Genomic DNA, 22,314 nt, shown 5'->3' with positions numbered 1-22,314 from the left:
TTCCATCTGGGGCACTGGTGTTTCCGTACCAGGCCCTGATGTAACCAGTCAATATACTCTCCACCACACATCTATAGAGAGTTTATCAGAGTTTTAGATCTCATGCCAAATCTTTGCAAACTTCTAAGAAAGTAGAAGAGCTGGTGTGCTTTTTTTTTCATAATGGCACTTGCATTCTGGACCTAGGACAGATCCTCTGAAATTGCTGAGGAATTTAAAATTGCTAACCCTCTCCACCTGTGATTCCCCCAATGAGGACTGGCTCATGAATCTCTGGTTTCCTCCACCTGAAGTTAATAATCAGCTCTTTGGTCTTACTGATATTGAGTGAGAAGTGGTGGTTGTGGTACCACTCAGACGGATTTTCAATCTCCTACCAAGGCCAGAAGTTCTGTTTCTTTCTAAACATCTCAAACTTTTCTTTACTCACAAGCAATGCTTTTTTAACCAGGCTTTTACTATTCCTGTTATGAAGTGTTTTGGGAATTATTACTCTGTTAAAAGGTGTAAAAATAAAGTTATGAACACAGAAATTATCTGTGACTAATAAGCAATAATTTTCATTGAAGACAAATGTCCATATTTCATTCCCTAAACTAGGGCTATCAGTTTATCTTTATTGACATGTACACTTAACACTAAAGCAAAATATTATTTCATTGTTGTTAATTGAACTAACTATACACAGTTACAGACTTGCCTTGTGTGGGACTCCTGTGAGAATTTGCTTCCTGAAGCCTGCCTGTTACTGAGTGGTGAAGAATTGCTGCTGTCATTATTTACAACCTTCACTCTGGATTGAGGTGGGAGGAGGAGTGCAGAACCAATTACGCTGAAAGAAAAAACTGATGGGTGGCTAATCTACCATTGGTTTAGCTAGTTCTCAGATCTGTCAGTTACCCGAATATTTAGGAGTGTTTTTGATATTTTGAAACATTCAAAAGCAATTAGAAATTAATGACGTGCTTTTTTCCAACAAATATTAAAAATAACACCTAAAAATTATTAAATAACAAATGTTCAGCTGAAGTATTTTAACATGTAAATTTGCTATTATATCATTAAGTGTAATGATAAAGCTTAGGTAGCCCATGATTAATCATTTCAATCATACAATGAATCACTAATTTTTAAATTGGCAAAAGATCCATATTTACTCAGAAGTTTAATGTATACATAGGCAGGAATTGAATTATCTCTGTCTGATTTCATTGCTTTTTGTATTTACAGTCTTTTAAAATAGCAATAATATCAAAGGTCACTGCATTATGCCAGCATTAATGTCTTAAAACAGCTCCCTTTTATTACCTTTTCATTAATTGAGCACGGAGTCCTGAAAAATGGCACCTCTATGTGTGTACCAAGAATTTGCATGTGAATTGTGATCATATGTAAGGAGAGGAACACGATATCTAACACAAAATGATGCCAGTGCAATGAAGAACAAATAGAACTTTAATAAGAGGTGTGATAGAGTCAACATGGATTTGGAAAGCGAATGCAACAAACTCTAAACTTGGAAAGGGTCTAAAAACAAGTACTTGGTGCCATAAATGGAGGAAAACTAGATGAGGATAAAATTGAAAATGGCTGAGGGATTGTGGTTGATTTGATGCTTATTTTGAACAACTAATGAAGAGCAGCAATCACTGAATAAGTTGAGTTGAGCAACTATGTAAAGTGCCAATATATCTATTTCTGGTTATTGCAGATTTTAAAGTATAATTTCAGAAAAAGCCACTTTTGATTTATAGTTTTAGATGTTTCAGCAATGTAATGATTGAGAAATTAATTTTTTGTAGTTGAATTGTCTAGTTTTTTGGAACTATGTGGAGTGCTTGATGATTATGTTGAAAAGAATTTTCATGGTAGAAGGAGATGCTAGTTGAAATAAAATTAACATAGATGACTGGAAGTTCTTACTAATGTATGCAGTGATACATAATTAACTCTCAGGTGGATTAATTGGGGTGAAAACCCTGAAATCATTGTTGTGACGAGGTTAAGTTTTAAACTGTTGGTCGGCAACAGGGAGTGGACTGATGGTAGGCAAACACTGAAGGCAAATAGCCTTTGATATTCTTGTTTCTCTTCTTATGTTGAATATTGTCATTACTTGCTTGAAATAGTTTGTATCGATATAGTTGATTGATTCATTTTATTGTCTGCCATACTCTTAATATCAGTACATTTTGCTATGCAAGTAATAGTAACATCTGCAAGCAGCAGTATATTATCCTGTTGTATTGCTGAAAATGTTGACACATTGCAAACTGAGAAAGATAAAATCTGTAATTTTACTGCCTTTTTTATACTGTAGGTTATATTATGTAATACTTTTTATCATTATTCCTGGCTATTTTTAACTCAATTTGCACATACCTTTTTTACCAATTGGCAATTGATGATCAAACTATACACGTACCTATTTCTGGTTATTATGATTATTGTGCTTAAGGTGTTTTTGCTTTAAATAATGTGTTTTGGTTCACATAATGATCGCTGATGTGCCTTACCTTGATCTACTCTGGAGGATTTACTAAACCTGACACTTCAGCTGCACTTTGAAAATGATGAGTTTGTCATTCGATCTTTAGGTTAATGAGACAGTCTTGTCAGATTTGAATGTAACTATCCTGCACCTTCAGGCTCAGTAAATATTTTCCACCCATTTTCCTTAATGATATAATCAGTTCTTCTTGTTAAAAATACATTGAAGAATTCTTGTTAATTTGAAACCCACTAGATGAAAAATTTATATAAAAGTATAAAATTAATACAAATAAGTTAATATAAATCTTATATGAAAACAAAATAAATTATTGACAACATAGCAAAGTCGTTTACTGCTCATTTTAAAATACGTTTCAAATTTGCTACTTTATGAATCATACCATCCAAGAAAGCATCTGGAACATCTTGAAGAAATGAAGATTCTGGTTTAGTTCTTCCAATTGCTGGGCCTGTCCCTCCTTTGTCTTCCTTCATCTATTGATACGCTTACATTTTACACAGTTTACAACTCTTACGCCCATTAACAAATCCTTCCATTCCTTTCTTCCCCCATTTTTAAGTTTTCCTAAACTCATCCAGTTCACTTCATCATTCTTTGACATAGTTTTTTTTAAAATAACCACACATTTCCATTGCTAAATCTATGTGCAGTTTCATCCCTTTTGCCAAGTTGTTCTTTTGTTGTTAATTACTTTTAATTCTACATTAAAATTAAAACTGCTCAAGGCCTGAATATTGGTCTTCCACCAGGGCAAGGTTTTGTTGTTATATTTCCCATTCCTGGAGACAAATATTGGCTGGTATCAAAGGTCTGCAGGCTTACAATACATGAAATGAAGTGAGAGATGGTGGCGAGTACTTCTAACTCCTTACATTTGTGATTTGTTCAGTATTTGTCAGTTAGTGCTTGCTGATGTTGACCAGCCGTACCCTAAGCTGTGACACCTCTTCCTGCTGATTTTAATTGTACTTCACCTGAAATACACTTGCCATTTGCCCCAACCTTATGTTGGCTTACATTCTGGATATTACAATGATTTAGTTTCTAAAAGAAATGCTATGTTTTTGTGAGTAGAGTTGTTCACTTCTGATTAAAAGCATATATACTCATCGCAGTGTTGACAGGTTCGTTACAATTGCCAGATTTTTAACTACACCTAGACACCCATGGGAGTTAACTCCATTGTGAAAATCTTGTAGCTATTGTAGATGTTTGAAGAATACAAATGATCTCAGGCTTTGTGTAGATGTAAGAAAAAGTCATACTGTCAGTTCCATGTCATCATGTCCTAGACAACAAAGGAGTGAAAAGTGAAAAATGACATTTGTGCCATAACAATGCCAGGCATTGATCATGTCCAAGAGAGAGATGAAATATGAATCTAAGCAATCTAATCACATTTTCTTCACATTCAGTGCCAGTCCATGATGTTCACTGGGTCTTCAATCACCAATGTCTGAGAGTCTGCATTGACCAGAAACTCAGCTGGGTTATGTAAGAAGCAGGGTATCTTTTGCAAAGTAGCTAATCTCTAGATTCCTCTAGGTCAGTGGTTTCCAAACTTTTTTCGGTTATTGTCCCCTTGGCTCCCAAACTACATCCCCAGGGTCCTGCTTTCCCTTTCTGGCTATTACATAAAAACTATAAAGAATTCTGATTTATGATGCACAATTAAAAAAATTGCAAATTCAAGCAGTGACAAATAATTGCAAAAATTAGTGAAATCTATTTAAAGCTACAAACAAAATTGTTTTAATTACAGTAAAGTAATTTTCATGAACAATTTTAGAGCATGCCTTAGTAGTCCAACTACTTCATTGCTTTTTCATCTTTCCATGAGATTGATGGGCTTGGTGCAGTGATATCAGTTTCTCAGCATCAGGCTGAATGACACTCAGAAGGCATGTTGGATCCCCATGTTCAATAATTTACAAACGCAAACAACAGGAATTCTGCAGATGCTGGAAATTCAAGCAACACACATCAAAGTTGCTGGTGAACGCAGCAGACCAGGCAGCATCTGTAGGAAGAGGTGCAGTCGACGTTTCAGGCCGAGACCCTTCGTCAGGACTAACTGAAGGAAGAGTGACCTGACGAAGGGTCTCGGCCTGAAACGTCGACTGCACCTCTTCCTACAGATGCTGCCTGGCCTGCTGCGTTCACCAGCAACTTTGATGTGTGTTGCTTCAATAATTTACAGTCTGTTTTGTTGCTTTGAAAGAAGTTGGGCAACTGCCCTGAAACTGCACTCCATTAAATATGATGTTAGAAAGCCAATAAAGAACATCTTGACCTTTTTCCACAGTGCAGGATAACGTTCCAAGACTTCTTCCTGCAACCAAAAGTCTTTATGATTTTTTAAATCTTCGGGTTTAACTCAAAGTCGTTTTGTTGTGACAATAGTTCTTCCTCGATCCTCCCTGTTAATTCCTCATTGCAGTGTTCAGGAATAGATTTATTATCCAATTTGGAATTGGGATCAAGAAAAGATCCTAAAATCTCTCTGACATATCTTTATGCAGCTCACCCAGATGGGCACAGCATACTTGAAGATCACCATCTGGTATTCTTTCTTTCTCTTCCAATTCAGAGACTCTGAAATTGGAAAAGGTCACGACAGCCAATGTTACACTTAAGTAAGGATAACTTGGAAGAAATGTGGAGATGACTGATTTGACGTTGATAAAGTTCACATACTTTCCTTGCAATTGAAGACCAATTTCATTAAACTTTGTGAATAATTCTGACAAATAAGTATAAAGAAATAAGCCTAATATTCTTGAGTTGATTACTTAATGAAGCATTTGAGTCTTCAAGGAATTTGATCAGTTTCAAAAGCGCATAAAAGCATCCCAGGCACTTTCCTTTTGAGAGCCATCTGACTTCTGTTTTTCAACAGCAAGCATTCAGACTGTACATCATTTTCAATATAAAGCTGTCAAAATAGTTAAGAATTGAGAACGTGGGACTTGATTTTATTTACTGCTGTGATAACAGTATTTAATGATTTGTGCAGCTGATCACGAGGGTTTTTTTACAACAGGATGTTATCTGTGAATTACACTGTGAATGGTAAATATGTTAGGTACAGGTTTTTTGAATAAAATCGTAGCCCCATGGTGGCTTCATGGTGTTTTATAAGCAAGAGTGGTATGTCCTTTGAAAAATTGCTCAACAACCTGAAATGCTGACTCTTCCTTTGTATCTGCTTCTCGTCCTCTTGCAAATAACAACTCTTGAATCATGCATTCATCCTTTATGAAGCAAACATAACCAAGAAGCAAAGATTTGTTGTCTGGCAAAGTTGATACATCCAACTGCAGAGCAAGTTCTGTTGTCTTAAGTATTTTGCACAAAATGTCTTCCAGTTACTCAGACATTTCATCTATTTATCTTTGAACAGTTATTGCTGAGCGGAATTGATTTAATTATTTATTTACTTACTGCAGTTCTTCTCCAATTTAATGGGGTTTCCAGATTTAGCAATGAAATTTTGTATGAAGCATGCAAACCATCATTGTTATGTTGTAAAGTACTGCCAAACATGTTTTGAAATGTTTTCTTTTGCTGAAAGTTTTCACAAAGTGACTGAAAATGAGCCAAGTTCTTATTTGCTTTATTGGAGTGCATTCACTTTAAATGTTCAAGGAGCCTGGATGGTTTCATTGTCTCACTTGGAAAAACTTTCTCACACAACAGATACACTGGCTGCTTTTGGTTGCTTGGAGCTGGTATAAACCCATATTTCAGATATTCCACATTATACTGTCTACATTCCTTTTCCATTTGTTCTTCTGCTGCCATGATCAAATGGATTAACAACCACAGTCAATTGCCAATTGTTTAAGTCCAACCTCGGTTGCTATGATCAATAAAGGGGAAGGTTATGATGTCATCATAACCCAACTTTGCCTATAGGTACATAAGTGGGGCAGTGATGTTTCGTTTGGGCTATGGGATAGAGAAATACGAGAAATTCTGAACTTTACTCCATTGAACGCCATACCATAATTCACTGATATTGCGTCACTATGTTATACTGTATGGGAATCGTATTAGCTAACACCACTACAGTAGTGAATGGCAACAGTGTGCAGGCCAGGCCTGGTAATAACAATTTCTTCAGTCTAGATTTTTCATGATATGCCACATGCAGAAGTGTCACATTGTTTTTCAACAACTATAACGTGTTTCGAGCAAAGTCTTAAGAGAACGGTGGGTTAGCGAGAGATGAGATAATTAGGTGATGACTGTAATCAATTGTGAGGCACTGAGGATCAAGTGCATATAATAAATAATTGATTTCTTAAATTAAGCCTGCACTCCCTCAGCTTCCCCCCTTGCTACCAATCCCTCACCCCACTGCCCCCTTTATCTTTATTGCCCTTGCCTTGATGAGTGCTGCGTCGGCATCTCTTGAGAAAGTTGACTCCCGCCAGCATTAAAGCAGCCCACTTCTTCTGTCTCTTCATCTATTTCCCTGAACATCCCTCCATCTCCCTCCCACCCCCCAATCGTTAACATAGGTGACTGCAGTGTGGCCTGCACACTTGCTCAGGCTGCTCCTGCCATCAAAAAGGTCAAGGGCAGGAGGTGCATGGGAGCACCAGGAACTGCAGATTCCTCTCCAAGTTGCACTGATCTAGAAATATATCATTGATCTTTTGTTGTCACTGGATCTAGATCCTGCTCAACAGAGTCCAGTACCCTCAGCAAAGACAAGACACAAGTCCCATTTCAAATACAAAAAGGGATGGCAGTAAATAGTGGTCTTGCCTGTGTTGCAAGGACCTAAAATTAATTTAGAAAAAGATCCTGATGTATTTTTCAACAACTGTAGTAACACATCCACCCCATTTCCCATTAATCATTTCCCCCCAAAATATCTTTACCTCACCATCATCGTGAACAGCAGGAAATTGGTAATTATTTTGTATTCATTTGTAACTATTAGTCAACTTGAACTATATGACAAATATAAAGTACAGAGTTCAGATTTATTTCTAATTTCCCTACTGAGCAATGGGGGATCTAACTATTGATCAAAATGGTTTATTACTGACAACATGGTCTTTAGCTTGTACTTTTTCATTGCAGATTACACAAGAGGCTGGTGAATTCATGATCACCTTTCCCTATGGCTATCATGCTGGTTTTAACCATGGGTTTAACTGTGCAGAATCGACTAACTTTGCCACACTTCGCTGGATTGATTATGGGAAAATGGCTACTCAGGTAAGGGGCTATAAACTCTGTCTAATTGGTATTCATACTTATTTAGACTGCTTGTTTGTTGGATGTTAGATCTCATTGTACAGTTAGAAGTTATTAAAACAAGGTTCATTAGGCAAATCATTTTGTAGTTTCCCTCTCCCCGATTTCTCAATATTTTCTCCCTATTTTCCCTTTCCATAGATCTGTTATTACTAAATAAAAGTCAAAATCATCAACATTTATTAAGAAATTATTGTAAACAGTGTCCACAGTTCATGATGACCATGAGATGCTGCTAATGGATCCAGATAATGGACATTTCTGAAGTATTTGAAATGTTCTTGTGATTTCCAGATGATCATTACTGATGTCAAATATGTATCTCATTATTCAGATTAATTTACTGTGCTGGTTAATAAGGATATCAGCTACATTAGCAGATGTGGGTAATGGAGAAATCTGCTTTTTTGTAATCAACCTCCTGAAACGCTTCAGTGTGATTGGCAAGGAGCTACAGGATGAGGGGTTGCTTTGTGATCAGTCTTGAAATATTGTTTATCTGTTGTATAATTAGACTATTCAATTTGTTACTGTGCCTGTGTTCCCCACGCTGCTTAGATCCAAAAAGATAAGTAATTTAAAAACTTAGAAGTTTTGAATGTGTAAACATATTTCAAGATTGTTCTTTAAAATCTTCTGAATATGGTACTTTCTGAGAAAGCTTTTATATAATTTATTCCTCCTTTTGGAATTATAATTGTGTGTGCGTGCGTGTGTGTGTGTGTGTGACCCAAATGAGTGAAGTCCTGTCAGCTATAGTATGTGAGAAGCAGGAAATGAGATTTCCTATTTCAGATTTATGCAATAGACTTGAGTTTTTTTGACTAATAGTTTTCTTTTAAGTTTATAAAATATTACCTGAGAGGAACAGTTGTGAAAATACAATTTATAGCTATTGGAATTAAAGCAGAAAATAATAACAGGCATCCATTTTCGTCCAAAGAGCTTATTCAAAGCAATATTAAAGATGGGAAGAAGAGCACAACTAAAATAAAGTTAGCCTTTCTAATTCATACACGTTGTGTTGACATTGGCACATCCAAGACAGTATGCATGTGTAACTGCCCATGATTTCCCATCTTGAATTGCTGTAGTGAAGGTGCTTTCACAGTGTCGTTGAGGTCAGGAATGCTGGGATTTGGGTGGAGCTAGTCTGAACAGTGTGCAACTTAGAACTGATGCCATTCCCATCTTCTATCTTTTTTGTCACTCTGAGTTACAAGGTGGTGTCTTGAGATGTCGCAGCAAGTTTCTAAAATATACCTTGTAGCTGTTGCAGTCTAGTTATTGCGGCTGATTTTGGAAGGAGTGAATGTCACTCAAGCAGTTTTTCCTGGATAATGCTAGCTCTCTTGAATGCTGTGTTAGTGCTGCACTCTTTTAATCAAGTGAAAAGTGGGATGGCCTGTGGAAATGAAGGCGTGCTGTTGAATGTTCAGCTTCCTATTTGCTTTTATAGGCATAGTTGTTAAATACTGTAGTTTCTCAGTTCAAACCTTTGATTAATGTTAATGCCAGAATGATAGTGGTAATAAAATCAAATGCCAGGGTGAATTAACCATTCTTGTTAGAGATGATCATTGCCCTGAATTTGAGTGAATAATCAGTGGGTAAATGTTAGTCTCCCACTTCTGATTTTGTGGAGGATGAACCTGTTAATGCTTATATGACAAAGACACATTTCTCTTTTGTTTTCTAGAACTTTACTTTCAATATCTCAGTTCAATACATGAGGGCCGTCACCTTCACAACCCTCAATTCCTTTTCTTCCTCCAGCGTGCACGCACATGCCTACTAAATACTTATAGTCCAAAAGAACAAAACTCAACAGAACCGACAAAGAGTGATAGGATTGAGAATCAAGGAACTCATACAGCTGCATCCAGTGTCTGAAATGGTAGGCTGCCGGTGATGTTGGCACCTTCGTTAGTGCCGAAACTGCCGGTCAGAGGCACTTGGAAAATTGTACACAGCTTTCAAAATCTCTAATATCATGTATGCTTTTGGAATATAGTAGGTATTGAAAATGAATGAAGAATTAAATGGTCAGAGGAAAAATGTTAAAGTATTTGAGAAAGAATGGGATCCAAGTTCTGAAGTTGGATAATATCTTTGTAACCTACTTCCTTTTAATTGATGCTCAGCCACAAATTGGGTGAGGCTAGTAGATAATCAGCCTCCTTTAATGGGAGAATAGAAGAGAGAGGGAGAAAGAGAACTGATTATGTTACAGGGTTGAAGTGTATAGCCTGGCAGAATCTGGATCATAGGAAAAATAAATATAATGGTTTCCACGGCATTAAACTGATAACTGGTGAGAGAGAGCTGAGTAGGAAAAAGTAATATTAACAGTGGCTCTGACGAAAATGATGGGGAAGAGAGTAGACTAATAGTCAGAAATTGTGCCTCAGGCACAGAAGGGAAACTGAACGACCTAAAAACTAAAAAGTGTGAAGAAGCAAACATAGGAAAAGTTGAGCAGAGTACCTGCCCACCCCCATCCAAAAATTTGCTTGATGCATTTGTATAAGGAACAGAATGAATGAGCATACATTCAATTGGGAAGGTATGACAAGTTGGCCATTACTGAGTCAAAACTTCAAGACGATTAGTACTGAAAATTAAATTAATTGGATTACGATTTCTGCAGAAAAGATTGGGTGAATGGTGAAGGAGAAAAAGGAGAATGGTTTTAACAATTGGAGATGAAGTAACTTCCATGATTGAGGATATAGTGGGAGGTAATCAGGCAGTGTAGAGTTTGAAATAGAATTTAGATATAAAAAAGGATTTACAATTCTTGTGAAAATGTGTGTGAGACCTCTGGTAATAGTTATGAAATAGTAAATTGTGTACATCTAAAATATCAGGGAATATTCGGGCAAAGGCGGAGTAGTTTTAATTTTGGACTTGAGTAGGCACCACGGTAGCTTAGTGGTTAGTGCAATACTATTACAGCTCTGAGTTCAATTCTGGCATCCTCTGTGAAAAAGCTTGTCTGTTCCTTCTTGTGACTGTGTTGGTTTCCTCTGGATGCTCCAGTGTCCTTCCAGAGTCCAAAAAGTACCAGTTATTAGGCCAATTAGTCATTGCAAAATGACTTGTGATTAGGCTAAGGTTAAATTGGTGGGTTACTGGGCATGTTCAGTACTGTATCTCTAAATTTGGCATTCAGACAGAATGACTAACTTGGATCTCAAAGTTAGTGAATTTTAAAAATATGATTTGGAGTGGTATTGTATAACAAAATATTTTGGAAGAAAAAACTAGATCTGATAATGAGGAATCTGATTTAGTTAACAGCATAATTTATGAGCACTTGCAACTATGATATGATCAGATTCAATGCAGTGTTTGAAAGGGGGCAAGGCAAGACAATAGCAACAATTTTGGATTTGATTAAGGCTTATTTTCAGATGCCACAGTAAAGTTGAAAACTTTATTTTTTTTTACAATGAAGATAAGATCATTGGGAGGCATTAAACAAGGAATTTGATGCAAGGTAGAACCAGTTTTATTTTCTTAGGGCATTGGGCCCATTAAACCTTAGTTGTCTCAGAGCAATTCTTTTCCTTTGCTAATTCTCTCTGAAAAACATTGCCCCCATACTCCTTACAGTTTCTACTATTCAAATGCCCAATAGGTTCAATTAACTTCCTAACCTTACCTGCATATCTTAGGAGGTGGGAGGAAACCAGAACACCTGGTGAGAATCCATGCTTTCACAGAATGGACATGCAAACGCCACACAGCACTGGAGGTTAGGATTAAAGCTGTGACTCAGTATTATACTAGCTGCACCACTAAATGGGAGTTCTATACATAAGACAGGCATGCATGATTTGATTTAAGGGCTGATCAGTGGCATAAATAGAAGAAAAGGTGTAGAAAGAAGATGAAAAGATGCACTGACAATTGGAAACTATACAAAGAATAATAACTGAATAACTGAAAGGTCAAAATCAACAATGGAAGTAATCAGTAGCACTGATCAACAGATAATTTGTGAAGATATTGATGGGCCACTGTTTTGAAGCATCTTGTCCTTCTGGTGAAGGTGCTCCTACAATGCAGTTGAGTTGGGAGTTCCAGGCTTTGGACCCAGCCAAAGAAGGAATGGCATTTTGTAGATGAATTGCAGTACCTGCCTGAGCAATGTAAATCCATGTACATTGACTATTAAAATTTCAGGAAGATAACAAGGTAAAGGAAATTCCTAATGGAACATTTACCCCATTTTCTAAAGGACTGTTTTGATCAGGTAGAAGCCCTTAGTAATAAAACCCTTAGAGCACACTGTGAGCAATGCGGGGTACTGGACCATAGAGAAAGGAGTATTTCCTGCTGTTAATTTGGCAGCATTCAGAATGTTTTCTATTCTCTTGGAAGGAAGGGAGATTAGATTTACCGGAGTGATAACTGAACATCAAAGATAAAATTACTAGGTAATATAGCTTTATTCATTGGAATTTAGATAATTACTATGTTGTTTCATAGTAATAAAAGGAAATGGCAATGTAAATCAAAACTATTTTTGCTGGTTTGAGATTCTAGGACCAGTCAGAATGTATCAAAATATTGGGCTGGCTTTTCAGTTGGAAGTTTGCAACACTTTTTGCAAGGAGTAATTGTTGCATGGTTAATGGTTTATTTCAAATCTGTGATTGTTAGAATTTTGTTAATTAGACATATTAAAATGCTTGGAATAAAGGTGGGTATATAGCGTTGTTTTTGTGACACTACTCAGCCAGCTAATCTCTCTCACTCCTGTTTGTTCCTCATTGTAATTGGAGATTCTACCAATGACAGTGGTGTCATCAGCAGGTTTACAGATGATATTTGAACTGTGCTTAACTGCAGTCATGAGTGCAGAGTAAGTAGAGCAGTGGTCTTATCAATGAGGAGGAGATATGACTCGTGATTTACACCACTACTTGACTGTGGTCTGCCAGTAGGAAAGCTTAGGATCCAGTTGCAGAGGTAAGTACAGAGGTCCAGGTTTTGAAGCTCAGTAATTATTACAAAGGGAATGATGGTGTTGAACGTTGAGCTATAATTGATTAACAACCTAATGAATGCCTGATGTAAAATGAGATCCGTCATCATCTCATTGGTGAATGTGCATGAAGAACTGAATGGTATACTCATCTGATGTTCTTACCAAAGCAGAAAATGCACAGATACTTCAGCATCCCATATGGAGAGAGAAGCACTCAATGTTTCTGGTCGATGTCCTTGTGTTAGGACTGTAAATGTCAGTAGAAAATAGTGTAATATTTTGACCACGTCCCGATATAGATAAAACCAGGAGCAAGAGACAATAAAATGAAGCATCAGTGATAAGGTGGAAGGCAAAATGAAATGCTAAGTAAAACAAAAATTCAAAGAAAATATTTATGGCCTTTTGTGTCACACAGCTTCTCTCTGCCTATCATTGACCTTCTCAGATTTTCTTCTGAACATAATCCAGCCATTGCTTCCCTAAATGTTCACAGTTTAAAACTCTTACACCTTAACCGTTTACTAGTCGTGATGGAAAATACTAACCTGAAGCATTAAACTTATTTTGTCTCTCCTCAGATCTTACCTGATCTTTGGATTATTTTAAGATTTTAAATTTACAGCTTCCTCAGTCTTTTTATGTTAGTCATAAGTATATGATTTGGCTTGGAATTCTGCCTACTCTAGATTTATTTGTCAGTTACCATAAATCTGTGTCATCTGGTTACTGACTTTCATTTCCATAGAAACTATTTCTCACTTTCGACCTCAACAGTACACTTTATCATTTTGAGCTTTTTTAAAAATCCTCCCTTACTTATCTTTAGCTTTGTTCGTCACATGTACGTTGAAGCATTGAAACATATTGTATAGTGGAATGCATCGGTTGTGTCGATGACGAACACAGTCCGAGGATGTGCTAGGTGCATCCTGCATGTGTCACTGTGCTTCTGGTGCCAACATAGCACTCCCACAACTTACAACCATAACCGTATGTCTTTGGAATGTGGGAGGAATCTGGAGAAACCGCAGATAATCCATGTATTGGGAGAACAAATAAACTCCTCACAGCACGCTGGAGGAACTCAGCAGGTCGGGCAGCATACGTGGAAAAGATTGGTCGACGTTTCAGGCCGGAACCCTTCGTCAGGACTGTAGAGGGAAGGGGCAGAGGCCCTATAAAATAGATGGGGGAGGGTGGGAAGGAGAAGGCTGGTAGGTTACAGGTGAAAAACCAGTAAGGGGAAAGATAAAGGGGTGGGGGAGGGGAAGCAGGGAGGTGATAGGCAGGAGAGGTGAAGAAGGAATGGGGGAAAACACAATGGGTAGTAGAAAGAGGTGGAACCATGAGGGAGGTGATAGGCAGCTGGGGGAGGGGGCAGAGTGACATAGGGATAGAGGAAGGGAGGCGGAGGGAATTACCGGAAGTTGGAGAATTCTACGTTATATTCTGTGTTACATAGAATACTCCGACTTCTGGTAACATAGTTGAAGCAGGGAGTCTGCAGAAGAACTTCAACATATTAGGAGAATGCGCAAAGAAGAAGCAGATGGAATATAGTGCAGGGAAGTATATGGTCATGCACTTTGGTAGAAGGACTAAAGGCACAGACTATTTTCTAAACATGAAGCAAATTTGGAAATCAGAAGTGCAAAGGACTTGGGAGTCCTAGTGCAGGATTCTTTGAAGATTAATTTGTAAGTTGAGTTTGTTGTAAGGAGGGTAAATGCAATGTTAGGATTTGTTTTGAGAGGACTGGACTATAAAAGCAAGGATGCGGAGGCTTCATAAGGCATTGGTCAGACTTGGTGTACTGTGTGCAGTTTTGGGCCCTATATCTAAGGAAATGTGCTGACGTCGGAGAGGCTCCAGAAGAGATTTACAGGAATGATCAGGGTAATGAAGGGGTTAATGTTTGCAGAGTATTTGATGGCTGTGGGCCTGTACTCACTGGAGTTTAGAGGAATGAGGGGGGGATCTTGCTGAAACATACCGAATATTAAAAGGGCTAGATAGAGTGGATATGACGAGGATGTTTTCAACAGTGGGAGAGTTTAGGACTAGAGGATATAGCCTCAGAACAGAGGGATGCAATTACAGCCTTGAGTCTGTGTGGATAGGTCTCTGTCAGCTTTGCACATCTGGATACTGCAATTTTATCCCCATTCTTCTTTATAAAGTTGCCCCAGCTCTGTCAGATTGCAAGGAGATAGTGAGTGAACAACCCTTTTCAAATCCAGCCACAAATTCTCAATTTGGATTGAGGTCTGGACTCCGACTTGGCCACTCCAGGACATTAACTTTGATGTTTTAAGCCATTCCTGTTTAGCTTTGGCTTTATGTTTGGGTTCGTTGTCTTGCTGGAAAACAAATCTTCTTTCAAATGGCAGTTCTCTTGCAGACTGCATCAGGTTTTCCTCCAGGATTTCCCTGTATTTTGCTGCATTCATTTTACCCTCAACCATCACAAGCTTTTCAGAGCCTGCTGCATCCCCACAACATGAGGCAGCCTCCACCATGGTGGGGAAAATGGATCTGTCATGATGAAATGGCAGAGCAGTCTTGATGGGCCAAGTGGCCCAATTCTGTTCCGATGTCTTCAGAAATGTAAATCTGGATTCAAAATTGTAAGGCTGGGCCTTGAACATTAATGCAGTCATGTAGGCAGGCCAGAGCTAACCCTTGCTCATGAAACAACTAAAGCCCAGCTAGTCTGCACCTCCACCTTTTCTGTCACTTACTTACTTTGATTGGATCAGAATCTTTCTTTGAGCATTCAAAACTTAAACTAAGAATTTTAAAGCAATTTAAGCTTTATTAGCAAAAAAAAAGTGACACCACTTGATGCAGCGGTTTCCTTTCATTTAGAAGAAAGGTTTCATTAATTCTGCGTCAGCTATAACTTGGCATAGGTTTGTGGACAGCCTCCCCATGATGGATACTGGAGATTTACCCCAGTTCATGCTCGATTGCTGGAGTGTGGAGTTCAGCAACAGCACAATTTATGATTTCCACATTCAGGTGGGAGCCACAGACTTGATTGATTAATAAAGGCACTTCCACATGGGATATTGGCAAGTTCAGATCCAATTCTTTTAAATGCCCAGGAAATTTATCCTTTTCAACAGTTAATTTCCCTTTGTGTTGATGAATTCTTGGTCTTGATTTTCATTGTCATTGAAGTACATTTGGGGTAGTTTGTACTGCTTATACTGAAAAGACTTGCAAATTTAGAGTGTTTTAGAGCAGATGCGTTTACTATAGAGAATTTCAAATATGCTAATATATACAGTAGGAGGAATTCTATTGAAGATAAAGCTAACAGAGAAAACACTTTTTAATGCAGATTTTGACCATAAATGTTTATCTGTTGATGTAACTTAAAATATTTAAGAATAAAGCAGTTTGAAATTCTTCCCAATTTATGGAAGGCTTTGAATTATTGACTGTTGCAGTGAACAGTGCAATTTCAGTTTCCTTCAAGAAGGTCTGAGGGAGAAACCTTGATAAACCAGATATGGAAAAGACTAAAATCTACCTGGAGTTGCTATTTTCCATCTGAGGAACTGTTGCTGTGCCTTTTGACTTACTCTCTCTTGTTTCTCTCACATTTTGTGTTTTTGTGGCAAATTTCATTTTTTGAAGCGTTGATTGGTTTTGCAAAGTCATAATTTTACATTTGTGAGTGCAAAAGAAAAGCATTCAGCTTGCTGAACTTTTTTCTGCCATTGATTTATTCTTGTACTTACTAACATGTCCAGGAATTTTATCCTTTTCAACAGTTAATTTCCCTTTGTGTTGATGAATTCTTGGTCTTGATTTTCATTGTCACTAAAGTACATTTGGGGTAGTTTGTACTGCTTATACTGAAAAGACTTGCAAATTTAGAGTGTTTTAGAGCAGATGCATTTACTATAGAGAATTTCAAATATAGTGTGGAGATAACTTTTCTTTGCTGTCTGTCAATGGAATGCTAATGACCACTGCTGAATCAATGCAGAGAGTGGCATTAGTCGTGATTGCAATTTTAGCTCTCAATGTTGCAAACAAGCATATAATTTGGGCTGAGCATTAATTCCTGTTCATTTAAAAGAAACTTCTCATTTTGAGTATTTATTTCTGGAAGGATTGCAATGCTTGTTTTGCATTCTGAGCTCTGAGGAAAAAAATTGAATACCGATTTGTATTCTATTACTTCACTGTCCTTTTTCTCACATTACAATCTTTGAAATGAAACCCTTATGAAGGGAGGCACTTACAAGGCTAATAAAGTTTTATTCAAGCAGTTTTATGATGGGGGTAGAGTGGTTCTCTAAATTGCTTGGAGACCTGCTGGAATGTGCAATTAACTGCCAAGGAGTGGAGTTAACTGGTATCTCATTGTGATAAACTATGCTGACCTCTTGCATGCTAGTAACGCTCTGTAATAGTATTCACAAGAAAATAGGAGCAGGAGTAGGCCATCAGGTCCTACAAGCCTGTCCCATTATGTAATATAATCATGGCTGATTTGTAATGGTATCAATTTCTCTGATGTGCCATTTCTCAATAACCCCCTCTTTCTCAATCTTTCAAATATTTATCCATCTACATTTTAAGCACTCCAAATAATCCAGCTTCTAACAACCTCCGAGGCAGAGAATTCCAAAGATTCACTGCCCTCAGTTTTAAATGACCAATCCTTTATTTTGTAACACTATCCCTCTTTTTGAAACTCTCGTAAGAGTAAAGACATCTCAAAATCTACCCTGTAATGACATCTTTTGATCTTATTTGGTTTAAAAAGGGACCCCTTATTGTTCTAAACTCCAAGGAATCCAGAGCTAAACTATTTATTCTCTCTTGATAAGAGAACTCTCTCATTGCAGGAATTAGTTTCATGAATCTCCTTTGTATTGCTTACAATGTTACTTTGTCTCTTTAATTAAGGGGACCAAAAATGTGTGTTTTCCATAGAAGGCCTCATTAAGTCCTTGTAAAATTGAGACAAAACCTCCCTCTTTTTAAACTGCAACCCTTTTGCAATAACTACTTGTTGAACCTGTCTGGTAACTTTTTGTGATTCATGCAGTAGAAAACCTAGATCTCGTTTTTCTTCACTCTCTTGTAGAATCTCTCCATTTAGATAATAATCTGCTTATCCTCATAGTGAAGTGCATGCTCTCATAATTCCCTAAATGCAGTCATTTTCCTACTCAATAACAGTGCCTTTATCGTAACAGGCCCCCTCCACTTTTGTGTCATTGCCAAACTGGGAAACCCCACACTCTGTTCCTTCCTCTGGGTCATTAATGGAGATAGTGCACAATGATGAGCCAAGAACTGCTCCCTGGTGAACTCCACCAGTTATGTCCTTTCAGTCAGAAAACCAATTTGCCCAGGTCTGTTTTCTGAGCTAGTCAGTTTTCAGTCTATTCAAGCACATTTTCTCTGATACCATGGTCTTCTAATTTATGCACTAGCCTCTTTTGTGGTACTTTATCAAAATGCAGCTCTTCAGATGCCCTTGGAAATCTAAATACATTAGATCTATAGGCTTACCCTTATCAAGGTTCTAGATTCCCCACCAGATTTTAACATCTGCAGTCTCTTGTGCTTTCATTTTATTACACACCTCCCAACCTCTGTCTCGCCCCTCTTCTCGCCTCTTTATACTAGCTTCTTCCTTCTGCACTCTCAGTCCTAATGCATGGTCTCTGCAATGTTGATCATCCCTTGCCTCCACGGATGCTGTTTTACCTGCTGAGTTCCTCCAGATCTTCCTCTTTTTCTCTCTCTCCTTGGACTTTATCTGTCTGTCCGTCAGTTTTGCTTTGTCCCTCTTTGTTCTCACCAACCCTCCATCTTTACTGCAACTTGAAGCATCTTTGATTTTAAATATTTCTAAGTTAAGATGGAAGGTCATTGACTGAAATCTTAAAAATGTTTCTTCCTCCACAGATACCTCATGACCTGCTGAGTATTTTCTGTTTTTATTTATGATGGATAAATCATAACCTAGTTTTTAAATGGCAGCTAGATTAAAAAAAAATTTGCAATAAATACAGATATTGGAAGCATCTATAACAGGTTTGGGGAGAATGCAGGGGAATTGTGATATTTAATTTTGAGACTTAAACCTTCTGATTTAGTTGTCAGAAGATTTACAAACACAATAAAATAGGAGTAGGAAGAGGCCACCTGGCCTGCCATTCCATATGGCTATAGTTGAGAAGCCTGGGGAAGATCAGTCCAACCTCAGCCAATTTTACATCACCTTCGTTGTTTCAAAAGTTAATGCCTCCTTTTTAAACACCTCTGGTGACATAACTCCTACTCTGTTTCAGAGATGAGGGAATTACAAGATTCACTGTCCTAAGAAATTCCCATGCACTTTAGTTTTAAATGTCTTGTAACCATGACCCTTTGTCTGAGATACTCCCGCAGGTGGAAACATGTAATCATCTGCTCTGTTATTGCACCTTAGGTGTTTCAGTAAGGTCACCCATAATTCTACAAATCCAGTTTTTTTTAAAGATATACATCACAGCCAAACCTCAGCACTAGCATTAGGCCTGTCAACCTCAACACACTGTAATCTCTTCCAGATTGAACATTATCCTCAGTATAAACAACTTAGATGTTCTGCAAGTGAAAAGTTCTCATTTGGCCTACTCTTTCAGTTCTAGCATCACATTTCTCATCCCAATATAAACCTGGCAGATTTATTAAATATCCTGATTTCTTCCGAACAAGTTTAAATGAGGTCATAGTGATGATTGAGGTTGCATCTTCGTTATGTTTGTTTCATATGCCAATGTAGTAACAATCTGCAAGATTCAGTCTACTGCATGCTACCACTGTAAGAGGTAGGTAACCCTTCCTTGGCCTGAATTTTTAAAAAATGGATTTTGTTGTCAGGTTTGAATTGATTGCTTGCATCCAAGCTACTGTATATCTGTGAAAGCCACAATACAGCTTATTCACTGTCACAATAGAGTTCTGTTCATGTGAAATGCTCATAACCTGATCAGTTCACTAGTTGGAAATATGGCTGCAAACCAAGTTCCAAAGCAGCAGATGAGGTCTACAGCAACTGGCAAATACGTCCTACTAGTTCCCCAGAGGCTCAATGACATGTGCAGGTTGTACATAGATCAGGCATTTGTAAGCCGGGGAGGACCTGTAAGTAGTTTTCAAGCATTCTTGTTAAAAATACATAGTGACAATTCAATTGGTTAATATTATTTAGGATGAAAACCAATGAATTATCTCCTATTTGGAATTGTCTATTAATCTCTTTTAAAGACTTAACATTTGTGGACATACACTCAGTGGCCACTTTATTAGGCACTGCTAATAATTAATGCAAATACCTAATTAGCCAATCATGTGGCAACAGCTCAGTGCATAAGAAGCATGAAGACATGGTCAAGAATTTTAGTTATTGTTCAGACCAAACATCCAAGTGTGATCCAGGTGACTTTGACTGTGGTGCCAGAGAGGGTGGTTTGAGTATCTCAGAAACTATTGATCTCCTGGGATTTTCATGCACAACAGTCTCTAGGGTTTACAGAGAATGGTGTGGAAAAATTTAAAAAAAATCCAGTGAGAGGCAGTTCTGTGGGCAAAAATGCCTTGTTAATGAGAGATGCTAGAGGAGAATGGCCAGACTGATAGGGAGGTGACAGTTACTCAAATAGCTACATGTTACAACATCAGTATGCAGGAAAGCATCTCTGGATGCACAACACTTTGAATGACCCCAACCATACAATCTATGGCCGTTCTAGTAGGTATAGGGGGTAACTAATAAAATGGCCACTGAGTGTACGGTGGAACATTTTGTTTTAGTGATTTGCAACAGGTGTTAATTAGAGTCATCAGGTTCCCTAACCATTTATGTGTAGAGTTTGTAGAATATTAATTATAATAAAACTGGTACAATTTTTTAATGAATGATTTAATGCACTAAATGGTGTTTGAATTAGCTGCAATATAATGGTCCTTATCTGTTTATTTTACATTTAATTCAGGGCAGTCAATCCTGAATAGCTGCTTTGCCTGATGAATTTGCTGGCTGGACCTTCCTATGTGTTTACTCAATGCGAGAAAAGTTTGCTCAAAATTGCATTTAATGTTTTCTTATTCCTGAATTAGTTTATCAGTTCACTCGACATAAAAACTTGTTTCTTAATTTATAATCAATAGGAATTTTTTTGAATGCTACTTGGAATTTGGAGAATTAGCAATGAATGCTCAGGAATATAGTTGTCTCTGAATTAATTAGAAAATGTCAATATCTCATGATTCTTGAAATAGTTCAATATTCTAGTCTGAATTACCAGAGATAACCTGAGTTGTGTAAAGTAGTTACCCATTTTTATTTTGATATGACAAATAAGATGACTTTTAATTGTATTTGCAGGATATTTTATATATGAAGAATCCAAACATAATATCAAATTCCTTTCCTCCAGGGCAGGAAGAAAAAAAAAATCACTCATATACAGTGCAATAATTTATGAAATAATGCTTCATGCCACTTGATCACCTAACTCACTCACTATTTTTTGTATTTATTAATTCGTGCTTTGGAGTTGTAGTCTGTAAGGTAAATTATATGCCTATTCAAGGAAGTCATTGTGCATTAAGTGATCATTCATTTCAACGTCATCCTATGGAATATTTTGATATTATCCTGCTGAGTTTTTGTAAGCAAGCATTGGCCTTCTATTCTCTGAAATAAAATGATTTAAGTGACAATTCGTCGTAAGTTTTGTAAAAGGATAATGGATATTAATATCGTATTCCAGAGAAAGTCGGGTTTCATGTTGTGATATGTGCACAAACTCAACAAACCCTAACTTAATTGTGGATACATTGAAGCAATGCTTGCTTTAATCTTGTTCTGGCCTCCTCTTTCTCAACTCTTTCCATTGTACCTCTGACTGTAATGTTGCTGTTTCCTACACTCATATAGAGCTCAAATTTCATTGCCTTTGTTGACAGTTTCCATTCTGCTGTCAACATGGTCTGATTTCTTTTTTTGACATCTCTATTTCCATCTCAGATAAATTGATTCTTAACATGGCAAAATGATTATAAAATAAGTTGTACCACTAAACTATAATCTGCAAAGAACCCTGTGATCCATTTAACCTCTCTCTATGACAAAGACAAGTTAAACCAGAATGTTTTACTTAATTTTAAGGAGAAGTAAACACTTTGATATTGGTGTTCTGCCGTTGGTAGATATCTGTGTACTTCAGGTTGGGATGGGATACTGATGAGGTTGTGGGGAACTGGAGTTTCAGGAGGTTGGTGGTGTACTGGAGGTTGAGGAAGATGGAAAGTCTTAAATCATTTGTCTGTTTATATAGACATGGACGTGTCTCCCATCTAGGTTGGTAACTTGAAGGCAGAGAGATAACACTGACATAGGTTTCTCAGCAAGGTAGCAGTGTGTCCAGGCAAATGCCATGGAAGGAAGCAGGTATTAGTGCCTACATGTGTTTAAACAACACTTGATGAGAGCAAGGTA

General features: G+C 37.4%; 1 protein-coding gene across 4 annotated transcripts in view; it reads left to right on the top strand.

Moving 5' to 3' along the window:
- Window positions 1-22,314, top strand: part of kdm4b (lysine (K)-specific demethylase 4B) — a 550,987-nt gene that overhangs the window by 245,376 nt on the left and 283,297 nt on the right. For all 4 annotated transcript variants that reach the window (XM_072244640.1, XM_072244641.1, XM_072244642.1 and 1 more), the window contains one exon: window positions 7,613-7,750. In XM_072244640.1, coding sequence (XP_072100741.1) covers window positions 7,613-7,750 — 138 coding nt within the window. The remainder of the gene's footprint in view (window positions 1-7,612; window positions 7,751-22,314) is intronic.

This window comes from Mobula birostris, chromosome 26 (genome assembly GCF_030028105.1).
Source record: "Mobula birostris isolate sMobBir1 chromosome 26, sMobBir1.hap1, whole genome shotgun sequence".
In the NCBI taxonomy this organism is placed as follows: Eukaryota; Metazoa; Chordata; class Chondrichthyes; order Myliobatiformes; family Myliobatidae; genus Mobula; species Mobula birostris.
Note: the sequence above shows the minus strand (reverse complement) of the source record. Positions and strands in the feature narration are given on the sequence as shown.